Raw genomic sequence first — 14,409 nt, forward strand, 5'->3', positions numbered from 1 at the left:
TTTTTTATATTCTAACAGCTGATTGTTTACTCCTGTATCCTGTTTGATTGTGAGGTTATGTCGACTTATTGTCAAAAGGGGAAAATACAAACTAGGCTATTTTTCTGTTTCTACTCTTGAATTATTCTGTTTTGTCAAAATAACATCTTCCATAAATTAGTGGAAAATGCCACATCTTTTCTCAAACTCTGCTATTGACGTGCTAAGCATATTTGAAAAAATCTTAGCATTTGTAAGTTGAGAAATATTTTTAATACTCTTACATGCATTTCACTGCTTGTTTTTCTTATTCAGAAAGTAGAATTGAGTGTTTAAAAGGACTATTGGATTGGTGAGGGAATGATTAAAGAATTTTATAATCAAGATATTAATTACCACTTTTTAGAGTAGCTTAGTTAATTTTTCATTAGATTGAGTGCAGTGAGGCATAAGATTTAATTCTAAGCGTTGACTCTAACTTAATTTATACTTGTTATATTATATTAATTCATATTGTTATTTAATTAATTTTTGCGGATGATGCACACAAACTTGGAGTGCGGGGAGTGCGTGGCGTAGGTGATTTAATCAAATGACTAAACGTCCATGCCAACGGCGGGCTTTGAACCCACGACCAGGTAGCGCTATCAGACTACAGCTGTTGATACAGTACGGATAGATTAGTCGTTTTGGTATTGGCTTTGAGACAAATTAATTTCTATCACTTCTTAATTTATCCATGTTATTTTTACATAAATTAAGAATTTTTGAAATATTTTTCATTAGTTTCAGGATGTTGGTGCATTCGATGCGTTTTTGTTCGACCACTCAAGTATCAAATATGATCCCAAGCTGGATATTTATCTTGGAAGATTTGTTTCTCTCCTGGAAGAAATCAAGGTGAATCATACTAAACATATTTTTTTTGAACATAAATTCCCTTTATCTCTAGATTGCTACTCAAACTTGAGGGTTGTTTTCTTAGCTGTGTTGAACAAATATTACTGCAATGTACAGTAGGTCTATGCTATACAGTGGAACCTTTTTAATTTGTAGTTGACGGACCAAGCGTTTACTACGAATTTTAGAGGGTAAGATTGATAGAGGCTATGAAGGAGGTTTGCGATTGAATTGTTTTATTTTTTCAAATAGATTTCTACAATGATGCAGGTTTCATGCCTAGTGAGATCGGACTCCCATAAAGGTGAAGAGAGGGAGTGTGGGAGGGAAGAGGAAGGAGGCTAATTTTGGAGATTGAAGAAGAAAACATTTTGAACTATAGAGTGCTAAATATTTACTGAGCAAAGAGTATCATGGATTATATAAATTATAAATAGAAATACTTTATTAAAAAAAATATGGGGATAATAAAACAAATAAATATGAAAAATTGCAGTTTAACCTACATCTGGAATATTATCTATATAAATAAAAATCGAGCCTCAAATTTTGACATTCAATAACTTTTTTATGTGAGCACCGAATTTTATGATTTTTTTTAGTTGTGTATGTTATGTTCAGGAGCAGGTTTATGGCCTATCAAATTCATTATCCGACTTCAGGACTATTTCCTATGGTCCTTCAGAGTTTACATGTAATCCTCATGGGAGAAGATTTTTGAGCTGGCCACACACAGAAATGAAAATCAGCTGTTATAATCATTGCGTCATCCAACAGCCGTCGGTAGATCTGTTTTTCTATATTCTTTCTACTGATTCACAAAATTTTAATAATTCCAATAGGCTAATAATGCCGCGGTGCGAATGTCGAATGAACACAGTCTTGGGCACTATCTGCGTAAACGGAGGTTGTGTCTTGGGTCGTAGAACTCGAAATGCTGGAAATTTAGAATATGAACGGGAAAATATGCAGCAAGGAGATATACAATTCAATTTCCCAGCAAGCTGCATTCAACTATATCCAAAAATACAAACTGCTGCACAACTAACTAAGCACATAGGAACTCCATATTGGGATATATAGGTAAATACTGATTGTTGGATAATTTTCATAAAAATATAGTGCATATTAGATTAAGCTAAGGCTAAGCACACCTGAGGAGGCGCGGCTTGGTGATACAAAGTGTTGATCTTATGGAGATAGCCTTATCACACCGTTCCACGCCATGCCCGACTCAGTGTGTGTGAGTTCTTACATTTAAACCAATAAACAAGAAGCACCTGGATGCAAAACGCGCCTCCTCAGGTGTGCATCCTGCTAAAGTTTGTCATGAGATGCATTAATTATTTGACGGTACGAAGTTCGCCGGGCCAGCTAGTTGTATAATAATGATAATAATAATAAAGATTAGTCATCAAATTTCCTTCTGCTATTTAGTTCTTTGGTCAATATTTGCAGTAGCAAGAGACCTTGGTTCTATTTATACAGGGTGGGTGAAAAGTCCGAGAATGGCTTTGAGAGCCGTTCTCAGACTTTTTCTCTCCTTTCTGCTTTAAATAGCATTGATTAATAATGTGAATATCTTCTGAACGGTTTGAGATATCGATATGCGGTTTCCGCCATTCTTTTTTTCTTAAATTTCGTATCGATATCATGTATCGCATGACCACCTTCCTATTTAAAAAAATTAAGTTGCATTCCATATGGCGGATCCAAAATGGCGGACCAGATTTTTGAAGTCATAGTAAAGTAGTATTTTCAATATTTGAGTGGGATCCCCAATCACACCCACCGTCAAATAACCTTTGTGTATGAGATATTAAGCTGTTCTCGGACTTTTCACCCAATGTGTATAACTTTAATTGGATATTTGAAATAATTATTATAGGCCTATAGTAAAAATCTGGTGTGGTACTCTCACGCAACTTTCCTTACTCATTGAACTGTAAGCCCCATTCTTAAACGAAAATAATTTAGGCGAATAACATAATGACGATTGGCGGCAAGATATTTGAAACTACGGTCAGACTTCTGTGTATGTGTATATATAATTGTTTTCAGAGTACTTTTTCCTTTGTGTAAATTGTGAAATTCGATGATTTTTTTTAAAGTCGTCAAAACAGCTGTTCTACAGATGAAATGCCTCGACTATGTGCTCTTTTTATGAACTGCTCTACCTACCTACCTCATGCACGAGAAGGAGGTAACAAAGTCAATTTCTCAAGGATGGGGTGGACCCCCCATTAGTTTCCCAAAAAGGAGACTCAAGCCAGTTGATAGAGCTGATAAATAACTATAGGCTACAGGGTATGAATTTGAAAAAATCGGTCAAGTCATTTTTGAGTTACTAAAAACATGGTTTTTTAGTAATTATCCGTCATTTTTCTCAAGAATATTACGGAGCTTCTGCAATTTTCCCAGAAATGAGACTCATGTCAGTTGATAGGACTTATAAATAGCTATCCATGGTATAAATATGAAGAAAATCGTTGGAGCCGTTTTCGAGAAAACCGTAAAAAACATGTTTTTTTAGTAATTATCCGTCATTTTTTCCGCCATTTTTAATTCAATTTTATTTAATTTCTTATTGTCGGATCCTCATGGTATACGGACCTTAAGTTTAAAATTTCAAGTCAATCGGTTGATTAGGAATGGACTTATCGTGTTAACAGACATACACACACACACACACACACACACACACACACACACACACACACACACACAGACCAACACCCAAAAATCATGTTTTTGGACTCAGGGGACCTTGAAACGTATAGAAAACTTGAAATTATTGTACCTTAATTTTTTTAGAAAGCAATACTTTCCTTACCTATGGTAATAGGGCAAGGAAAGTAATAAAAATAAAACGTTGATAGATTGAAATAGATTAAATCAATATTATACTTTAGATAAATTCAATCGGAGATGAATGGAAATTAAACACAAAAATAAGATTAAATTGAAAATTTTCAAAAAATATTTACAAATTTTAAATAAAAATGGTTTAGAACTCATTCAACTTATTTTTCAAGATTATAATTTATTTCTAAAATATGTACTCATTTTAATAATTTCCAATATTAGTGGGCTGACTACTTTGTTAATAAACAATGATTTCTTCTGGCGTCAAAGTGATTTCCGGTTGATGACTCATGTCTGGAGAATTAGTTAGCGATAACATTGTAATTATTTTCCCCTTCCATGATGCATGGAAAAACATAAACTACGAATAGAGAGTTCTGGAAGTCAAAACTACGAATTATGGAGGTTGAAGATAATCCAGCGCTCGATTTTACTACGACTTGAGAGGACCGAAATACATTGCTTTACTACGAATTATAGGGTTTTTTAAATGTAGGTACCAAACGAACTTTCACTACGAATTATAGAGGTCCGAATTATCGAGTCTCCACTGTATAATACTGGAGAAGTGGTGCTGTGCCTGGCTTATATAATTATAATATCGGGGAATCGAGCTTCGCTTGTTATTTATTTATTTACTGATAAACAGAACACAATTATTTAAAATGATTGGGGAAGGACTAAAAGGCACAGGCCAAAACTGTTTCTTCCCCAAATTTTGATTTATACACTATAAATAGTTATGTTCCATACACTTGAATTCAGGTTTAATTTTCAGTCCAAACATTTGAAAACAGAAAAGTTTCAATTTAGATTGTTTACAAACAAAATTTAATAACAAAATAACACTCACTAATCATTTGAAACTGTAAAATAATGATTTACTTTGAAAATTATTATATACTCTAGTTTAGAATGATTATCATGTCATGTCAACAAATCAGATTATTTTGATCAAGTCGATTAAAATTTCTAGATAATATTTCTCGCTGATTGATTACACAGCTGGAAATAATTCTGTTTCCAGAAAAATCGTTAGAGCCGTTTTCGAGATCCGTTGGACATACATAACCATATAAATTCAGAAATTGCTCGCTTAATATAATAGGATAGGATAAAACTTCACTCTTCTTTCTAGGGCTACTGATTATCAACGGGTTTGCTAATTTATAATTAACTGCTGCCAAGCTGTTTTTTCACTTGAAAAATATACTCTATGCTTTCAGGTGATCTCAGATACATTGAAAACTACCGACCACTTTAGAACATTAACAAGTCATGCTGAATTCACCGCCTGTGATAATTTGGAGAATTTCAACAAGATAACCACAAGCAGTAGCAATGATTTGAGAGACCTTCTACCAACGGCTGATCAACTACCAAGCTCCGGTCAACTGCTACCCGCTGGCCAACTACCAAGCTCCAGTCAACTTCTACCCGCTGATCAACTCCCAAACTCGGGTCAACTACTACGGGCCAGTCAGCTCCCAAGTTCCGGTCGATTGCTACCCGCTGAACAACTCCCAAACTCCGGCCAACTCCGCCCAGCTGATCAGCTTCCAAATTCCGGTCAGCAGTTGATCAGCAATCATATAGATAACAGAAGATCTGAGAATATCATCACCTTCGAAGATTCTCTCATAACAGTCGCGGAAAGTGAGCCCTTCGTTACTACTTCGAGAATCGATAAAAAAGAGTCGAGAGTGAGCAATAATGTTGATGGTTATGAACCTTCACTCACCCCTGGAGAACAGCTGATTTCGTCGGCTATCGACGGATTGGTCCAGGAAGTGGCTAGTCACGACGACAACGATGATGGGTTGAACAATGACGAAATAAACTTTAGGCCAATCGAAGAACAAGAAGAAACTGCTTTGAAAAATATCGGGTCCAATGATCAGTGGAGTGGGGACAATAGTCAGGGATTGAAAAGTGGTGATGTAAGTGATTCCTTGACTCAAATTAATAGTAATAATAATATTATTTATTTTCAGTCATACAAATTACTCAATAACTTGTAGATACACACAGACAGAGTAAATTGTCATAAGTTATTTCACCATAAGCTATAGGCCTAACATTTTTCAGTCTCGTTTCAGGCCACTGACTTCAATCTCCAGCATACAGTCATGAGTTTTTGTCATGCATTGATTCAAAAAATCAATAGATTTGCGATATTTTCCTCATTTTCACAGTCTAAACAGTTTTTCGATAATAAACAGTCATGCAAGATGTGTTTAAGGCAACGTAGCTTATAGGTGCAGAAAAAATACTTGCAGAAAAAATGAGAAAATGAAAATTATCATTTTTTCAATTAGCTGTAACTTTTGAACGTTATTGAAATCAGGAAAACGATTCATGGGAGCGGAAAAAGGAGAAAATTCTCTACAACATTAACTACTTTTTCGATTTTTTATCTAAAGTGTTTCACAAGATACGCAACTTTGAATATACGAGACTGTGGGAATGATTGACTTGTGAAACACTTCAGATAAAAAATCGAAAAAGTAATCAATGTTGTAGAGAATTTTCTCCTCTTCCCGCTCCCATGAATCGTTTTCCTGATTTCTATACCGTTCAAAAGATACAGCTAATTGAAAAAATGATAATTTTAATTTTCTCATTTTTTCTGCAATTTTACTGTTATTCAAGAGTCTCTAAAACGAGTAAGAGACATGATAGAAACTTTCGATTGGTTTCAAATGAAAGAGAATTACATGGTCTATGAGCTACGTTGCCTTGAACACATCTTGCATGACTGTGTATTATCGAAAAACTGTCTAGAATGTGAAAATGAGGAAAATATCGCAAATCTATTGATTTTTTGAATCAAACGTATCTTACCTCACGATTATATTTTTACATAATTCATTTACCTCACATGAAAGAGGAGGTTCTGTTCTTAAAATCAAGTCCAAGTACCATTTTTTATCATTCCAGGTTACCGAGATATACAGCTTTGAATATAGAAATTGGCCATTTTTCTGTGTATAGGGGCTAAAATACACTAAAAGTGAATTTTTCTATTTTTTCATCAAATTTCAATTAGGCTATGATACATGGTTTTGAACCGCCTAGACAAGCTGAGAAGAATAAGCTGTAGTACGAGGAGATCTGATCATTCTGTCAAAAGTTATAAGTGTTTAAAGTTTTGATCCTTGACGTATCCTTATGACGTACCCCCCACTAGGAAATACTGAAATTAAATGTTTCTAACGGGTGATTCTCATAGAAAATAGCCCGCGTAAGATGATTTCAGCCGAAATATGTTTTTTTTGTTAGGAAGGCCTTGAAAAGGTATTATAATGAAAAATTTGTATTTTGGGTGTAGGACATGATTTTCTATTTTTGGGTATATTCCCCCTCCCCCACTACTAAATTCGAAAATTCCTTAGGAATCCTGTTCATAATGAATTGTTCTTTCACGTGATGTGTTATTTTTTATCTATACTAGAAAAATATCCATGTTGTATAGGGTAGAAGTGGTAGGTTTGCATAATTTTGAAAACCCCTTGAAAAATGCCCCTTTTTTGAAAATTCGTAGCTCCGAAACCAAAAATGGTAGAATCCTGCGTGACGACTCAATTTATTGGACATTTTATTCTTCTTAATTTTGTCGAGAATGATTTTTCTTGAGAAACTCAAGGTTCACGAGATAAAATGTGAAAATTGAAAAAAGTCCGAAATTTTGGGGGTTTTGGGGGTGAAGCCGCCCTCTGGCGTGTCAGCAAATTTTAGATTCGAATTCAGCGCCCCAAAATACATATAGAACCGTCGAGAAAAAATCTTTCGGGGCTGTTTCCTGAAAAACGACCATTTGATTGGTGACAGAATCCAAGGGCAGGGCAGTGGACTGTGGATGATAGTTGGTATAAATACCTACAAATAAATCTTTGAATTCTGTGCATAAAAATACTGATAGCTTGAAGTGTGGTAAGTACGCCAATAAAAGACTAAATGAATCAACAATATAAGATTTAATAATAATAAGATGATAATAGTAGGCAGATGGCCACATACAAAAACAATTGTATCAAGTATCTTGGGATCAATAAAATAATGATAGGCAGGTGGCCACATACAAACATTGAATCAAATATTTTGAGATCAATAAATTAATAATAGGCAGATGGCCACATACAAAGGCAATTGTAAGTAGGTTAAGTCTTTGAATCCTTAAATAATAATAGGCAGATGGCCACATACAAAAACAATGAGTTAAATCTTGGGAAAATTACAACATGTGAAATAATGTAGAGAACTACAACATTTAAAAGAAATTAGGTCAATGTCATTAATGACCATTGAAGTATGACAATAACTGCAAAGTTATTAATGATATTAATTATTAATGATATTGGTAATAATGATATTGCAATAAATGCAAAGGTATTAATAATGATACCTGAAATGAATATAATTTGAGGGCAATAATGAAAGTTATTACTAAGGTACAATAATAATGATTAAAAATGACAATAAGCTGTAAAAAATGCTCAGCAAATAACATACACAAAAAATATATGTGGCATAGGCCTTCAGTGATTTGAATGTCAAGATAGACTTCGACCAAACAATTAATAGGCGTCACTGGCCTTAGAATAACACTTAAAAGCTAAGGGTAGCTAATAAATATAATGAAGATTATCCAGGTAAATATAGGCGACATGGGCCTTCAATGAATTGAATGTCAAGACAGACATCAATTAGAACGAGTAATAGGCGACAGTGGCCTCAGAAAATCACTTGTAAAGCCAAGGGTAGCTGTCAAATCCAGAGAATTAATAGTTGCTACTATTGAATACAATTATATAGGCGTCAGTGGCCTCAGAAAATCACTTGTGAAGCCAAGGGTAGCTGTTAAATACAAAGAATAATTGCTACAATTGAATACAATTATATAGGCGTCAGTGGCCTCAGAAAATCACTTGTGAAGCCAAGGTAGCTGTTAAATACAAAGAATAATTGCTACAATTGAATACAATTATATAGGCGTCAGTGGCCTCAGAAAATCACTTGTGAAGTCAAGGGTAACTGTTAAATACAATGAATTAATAGGCGTCGGTGGCCTTAGTGAATTGCATGTCAGATAGACATTAATCAAATAATAATGATGCATACTTAAATGAAAATTGAAAAGAATGATTTACATAACCTGAATAAAATTTTGAAGAGGAGATGCGGCCAGGCAGACAGGCAACGACTCCGCAATACCAACAGGAACAGGACATCAGCAAGCGATGAAGTGATTAGGCCATGCGATGACAAGCATGGAAACGTCCATTACAGCAGGCGAATCCCCCAATGGAAAAGTAGGCTGGAGCGAGTAGAATTCCAAACGAATAATCCGATCTTCAAATTGTGGAATTTTTGGATTGATTTCCAAACAGTAGAGATGATGCACTTGAAAGTTTGAGGTTCATGAGGTGAAGCCAATTGTAGAAAAATGGCCACTGAAGCTTACACGAGGTTGCAATTTTAGACAAATTTTATCCAATTTTAACAGAATAACTGAGTGAAGAACTCGATGAATAATTGAATCACACTGAAGAATGGAACAAACGAATTATTTGAAGAATAATTCACACTTTAAAAAGGTTTTGTAAGTCAAATGAATAGCGATGAAACGCTCACACGAGGTTGCAATTTTAGACAAAGTTTATCCAATTTTACCAGAGTAATTGAGTGAAGAACTCGATGAATAATTGAATCACACTGAAGAATGGAACAAACGAATTAATTTGAAGAATAATTCACACTTTAAAAAGGTTTTGTAAGTCCGATGAATTCAGATGAAAGGTTTAGACCGAAGGCGTAAATGCACCATCGACTATCCACCATTGAAGAAGACATGGAGAGGCTGCAAGCCTGCAAGCTACAATGAAAAAGGCAAGCTGCCGGATGTGTTAGAAACGTAGGTAAGACGTTCGCAAACGAATGGTGAAAAAGTAACAAATATCTAAAAGGTAAGATGCCTAAAGACAAGATTAAATTCTAAAAAATCGAATAGCACAAATATTAAAATTGCAACGACAAACAATCCGACGAAAAAATACGAATAAAAGTATAGAAAACCAGCTGATTAGAACCGCGACTGAGACGCCACTGGTCAGCGCAGACGCACGAAAGACACAGTGCGCAGACAGACAGACATGATGACGACATGATGTCTACGTAGTAGCGGAACGAATAACAAGTGAAACCGTTCCAATAGATGCTTTGTCAGATTTTACATAAACTGGGCCCCTTGTGTCATACGGGGGTATGGCACAATAAGAAAAAGTAAGAAATATGTAAAATCTGGCAAGGCAATTGGAAATTGAAAACTGGGCCCCATGTGAGAACCAGGGGAAAAGAACAATGAAACCTGAAAATACAACATGAACCATGAGAGCAAGGGGATTAACTAGAATCCTCATCAATGGGAAGAGGTGCTAAACTCGAAATAGCCCTTTTAAAGGTGCCGGAGGGAGTGAGAACAGTGACAACTCGAACCTTGTCGTCCTTACCAGGATGAACTTCAGTAATGCGCGCCAGCTTCCAAGTGGACTGCGCGGAACCAGGATCCTTCAAGATGACAACTGTACCGACCTTCAAATTTTCACAACTGCTTAACCATTTGCCTTTTTTCTGAAGAGTGGTTGAGGAATGGGCCTTTTTTCTGAAGAGTGGTGGAGAAAAAGTACGAGATTTGGGGCCGCCTACATGAATGGAAATAGGACCGGCGTAATCCAAACCACAATTATGAAAGTGAACATTAGCCTGAACGCGGGCCGCAGGTAAACTACCCATGATTTGCTCAGAGCGAAGAGCCGAAAAGCGAAAACACAATATGCAATGCCGCAATACACTTTTGATGGTGCGACGGGTGGAGGGAAACCAAAATCGTTGTCTTACACTGGCCATGGTGGCCTGCACCCCAGCATGACTTATACGACGATGGTGAGCAACAATCAATGCACGAGTGAATTTATGATTGCTAGGCAACAATATTTGATGTTTGTAATCAAAGGAAGCATTGCATTTTGCAAACGTCCACCAACTCTGAGCAGAGAATCTGAATGAACGAATGGTGACAAGGCTTTAATAGAACTATTAGGCAATAGCTCCTGATTTTGACGCAATGCTTTAAGTTCGGCAGAGAAAGCTTCTTCTTGAATAGATTTGAAGATACAATTTTCAGCTTCTGAAATTTCAGAGATAGTTAATTGACCAAAACGCGGAGTGACTGAATTTTGTTTTTACAATTATGAATGAACCGTAGAACATATGCTGTTGTACGAACGATTTTGTGATAAGTGGAGCAACTATTGATTATGCCTGAGATAACATCACTATGAGAAGAAGTAGTAGTTAATACCTGAACTGATTGAGAACTGTTTTCCTGAACTGATTTCTGAAACTGATGAGAGACATCATTTGAAGTTAGAAAATTCGACGTGACCCTACGGGGAGCGGCCACAGGTGAAGCGGGGAGGCACGAACGAGGTGCTGCAATAGGACGAATAGCTTTACAAGGACCAAATATGACCCAACCTAGACTGGTTTTCTGAAGAATGGGAGCGTTTTGAGCCAGATACAATTTACCAGGCTGAAGTATAGATGCGAATATGCCAGCACCAAGTAACAAATCTACAGGTTTAGATTGATCAAACAATGGATCCGCTAATTTAAGTTCAACGGGAATTGAAATTTTGGAGAGATCGATGTTCACACTAGGAACATTAGATGATATGCTATCAACTACAATACAATTTTCTGCAACCGACCACGAACGATCAGATGAAGACAAGCAGACTGAATGAGAAACAGATGATTTGGTCTTATTCTCACCTACACTATGAATCAAAGTGTCAGAATACAAGGTAACAAGTGACAATTTTTCAGCCAACCTAGTTGACATCAAATCACAATCAGAGCAAGAATCTAAAAGCGCGGTTGCTTTAATAAATTCCCCACTAGAAGTTTGAACCAAAACCTCGGCAGTAGGTAACAAAGCGACAGTTGATTGCTGTTGCAAACACAGAGACGAAGTGGAGCTCATTGTGACATGAGAGTTCTTCTGAGGCTGTTCTGCATGAGAAACAACTTGCTTAGTTGCTTCCGCATTCTGAATCATGACGGAATTCAAAACAGCATTCTTGCCCTGGAGGGAGCAAAAGATTGAGAATGAATAAGATTTGAAGTTACCTTATCCTTAGAAGTAGGCTGGGTGTCCCGTGATTGAGGATACGACCTATGAAGAACAGTGTGGTGACTCTTGCCACAAAGTGTACACGATTTGTCCGAACAAACATGATTGGGTGCGAAAGGCTTGAGGCAATTATAACATAACCTTTTGTCACGGACAGCATTCCAACGATCAGTAACCTGTAACTTCAATAATTCATTACAACGATTTGGAAAATGACCAACAGAATTACAAAAACTACAAGGTGACATAGAAGAGGTAGTAACCTGCATCCTAGCTTGAACATTTGATTGACCTTGATTGAACTTCGGCTTGCTATGAGCACCAACCGAGTTGGATGTACTTTGCTGTACATTTCCTTGATGATGGTTAGCTGAGCTTGAAGCAACAGCTTCCATGATTTTGCATTGTGATTCCAAAAAATTCCAGAATTTATCAATGGTGGGAATGTCGTGTATACCAACACTCTTTTCCCATTCTCGAACAGTAGCAGTATCCAACTGCAACAACATTTTGTGCATATACAACAAGTCCTTGATTTGGACTCCAAGTTGAAGCGCTTCGAGCGCGGTAATGTTTGACTTGCAAAAGTCAATGAATGCCCGTAATGATTGCGGACAGTTACACTTTATGGTAGGCAGAGATTCAATTGCCGTGATGTGCCTGGCAGCAATTAATCTCTTGTTGTCATACATCTCCCTTAAGAGGTTCCATGCAAGCTGAAAACCATTTTCGTCAGCTTCAATGTGTTCCACTCTAGCAAGAGCTTCACCACTGAGTGATTGACGAGATAGAAAAATTTCAATGAATCATTAATGTTATCTTGATTACCAATAATATTAGTAAAAGCACTTGAGAATGCTTGCCATTTTGAAAGCTCCCCATTGAAGCGTGGAAGCGGTATCTGAGGCAACTGAAAATTTGCCAAAGGTGCGTTTTGAGATGTTGGCCGCTGGGAAGCACCAGCAGTGGCCTCATTGTTGCGTTGTCTGCTTTCAAAGGCAGTTAATGCAGCGTTTGCCTTAGAGGTAATGGAGATAAACTTATTGAGTATCTCAAAATGAGTTGAAGTGTCCTGCACTTGCAACTCTGAATTCGATAATTGTTGATGTATCTTATCATACTTAATTCTAAGTGAACCAAGTTCGTTTTTTACAGTCAATAGTTGATAATAAGTGGCTTCAGTGTCCACAACATAATCGTTATAGCTGGTTATGAACCAATCTATTCCTGGTGCAAATTGTCTCTTGTATTGAAAAGAGCAGAAGGCTCAGGAAGTGAATCTTCCTCATGATCAGACATGCTTAAAAATTAACAGAAAACCTGAGTGAATGACACTGTAGCAATGCGATTGCTGCGCCAATAAGCAACCTTGGCGCTGGTCCAGTACGCAGAGAGGCACGCCTGTGCGTTTGAGGCAAGTTGTATCAAGCTTGCTGTGCGGCGAGTCAAGTAGCAAGCTCGCAAGGCAGTGTAGTTTGCCGTGTGTTGTTTTCTCAATGCGCAATAGCCGTCTGTGACCAGTTCAGTGCGGTTCAGTCTCTCAGGGTACAAGATAGTTGATAGCTGGTGCATACACGTCGCAGCGTGCTTTGAGTTGCAGCCAGTACTGAAAATTTGAAAGAAGTGTGTGAATGCTTAATATTAAACAATATAAACATACAAAGGTACAATGAAATAAAATATACACTAGAGTGGGACCTAATCATTGGCGTCAAGCTAGACTATTAGGCACATGGTCACTGGAACCCTAAGGTCCAATGGACCAAGAAATGGGTAATAAAAATTAACAATTATCCTAAGTGAAGACTGGCTCAAAAATGAACGGCTTGGAGGACCAATTTTTACAATTGGTCCAATTAACAATTATCCCAGGTAAACACTGGATCAAGAAATCCGGCCCGGAGGACCAATTTTTATGACAGAATCCAAGGGCAGGGCAGTGGACTGTGGATGATAGTTGGTATAAATACCTACAAATAAATCTTTGAATTCTGTGCATAAAAATACTGATAGCTTGAAGTGTGGTAAGTACGCCAATAAAAGACTAAATGAATCAACAATATAAGATTTAATAATAATAAGATGATAATAGTAGGCAGATGGCCACATACAAAAACAATTGTATCAAGTATCTTGGGATCAATAAAATAATTAGTAGGCGTCAGTGGCCTCAGAAAATCACTTGTGAAGTCAAGGGTAACTGTTAAATACAATGAATTAATAGGCGTTGGTGGCCTTAGTGAATTGCATGTCAAGATAGACATTAATCAAATAATAAGTAGGCGTCAGTGGCCTCAATGAGTTGAATGTCAGATAGACATTAATAAAACAATTAGTAGGCGTCAGTGGCCTCAGAAAATCACTTGTGAAGTCAAGGGTAACTGTAAAATACAATGAATTAATAGGCGTCGGTGGCCTTAGTGAATTGCATGTCAAGATAGACATTAATCAAATAATAATGATGCATACGT

General features: G+C 36.7%; 1 protein-coding gene across 2 annotated transcripts in view; it reads left to right on the plus strand.

Moving 5' to 3' along the window:
- Positions 1-57: 57 nt before the first annotated feature.
- The window catches only part of LOC111047399 (zinc finger protein 568), a 31,841-nt gene continuing 17,489 nt past the window's right edge, over positions 58-14,409 (plus strand). The window contains exons 1-3 of one of the 2 annotated variants that reach the window (XM_022333146.2): positions 58-232; positions 766-879; positions 4,971-5,684. In XM_022333146.2, coding sequence (XP_022188838.2) covers positions 167-232; positions 766-879; positions 4,971-5,684 — 894 coding nt within the window. In that variant the 5' untranslated portion in view covers positions 58-166. The remainder of the gene's footprint in view (positions 233-765; positions 880-4,970; positions 5,685-14,409) is intronic. The other variant, XM_022333147.2, reaches the window with a different exon arrangement.

This window comes from Nilaparvata lugens, chromosome 8 (genome assembly GCF_014356525.2).
Source record: "Nilaparvata lugens isolate BPH chromosome 8, ASM1435652v1, whole genome shotgun sequence".
Lineage (NCBI taxonomy): Eukaryota > Metazoa > Arthropoda > Insecta > Hemiptera > Delphacidae > Nilaparvata > Nilaparvata lugens.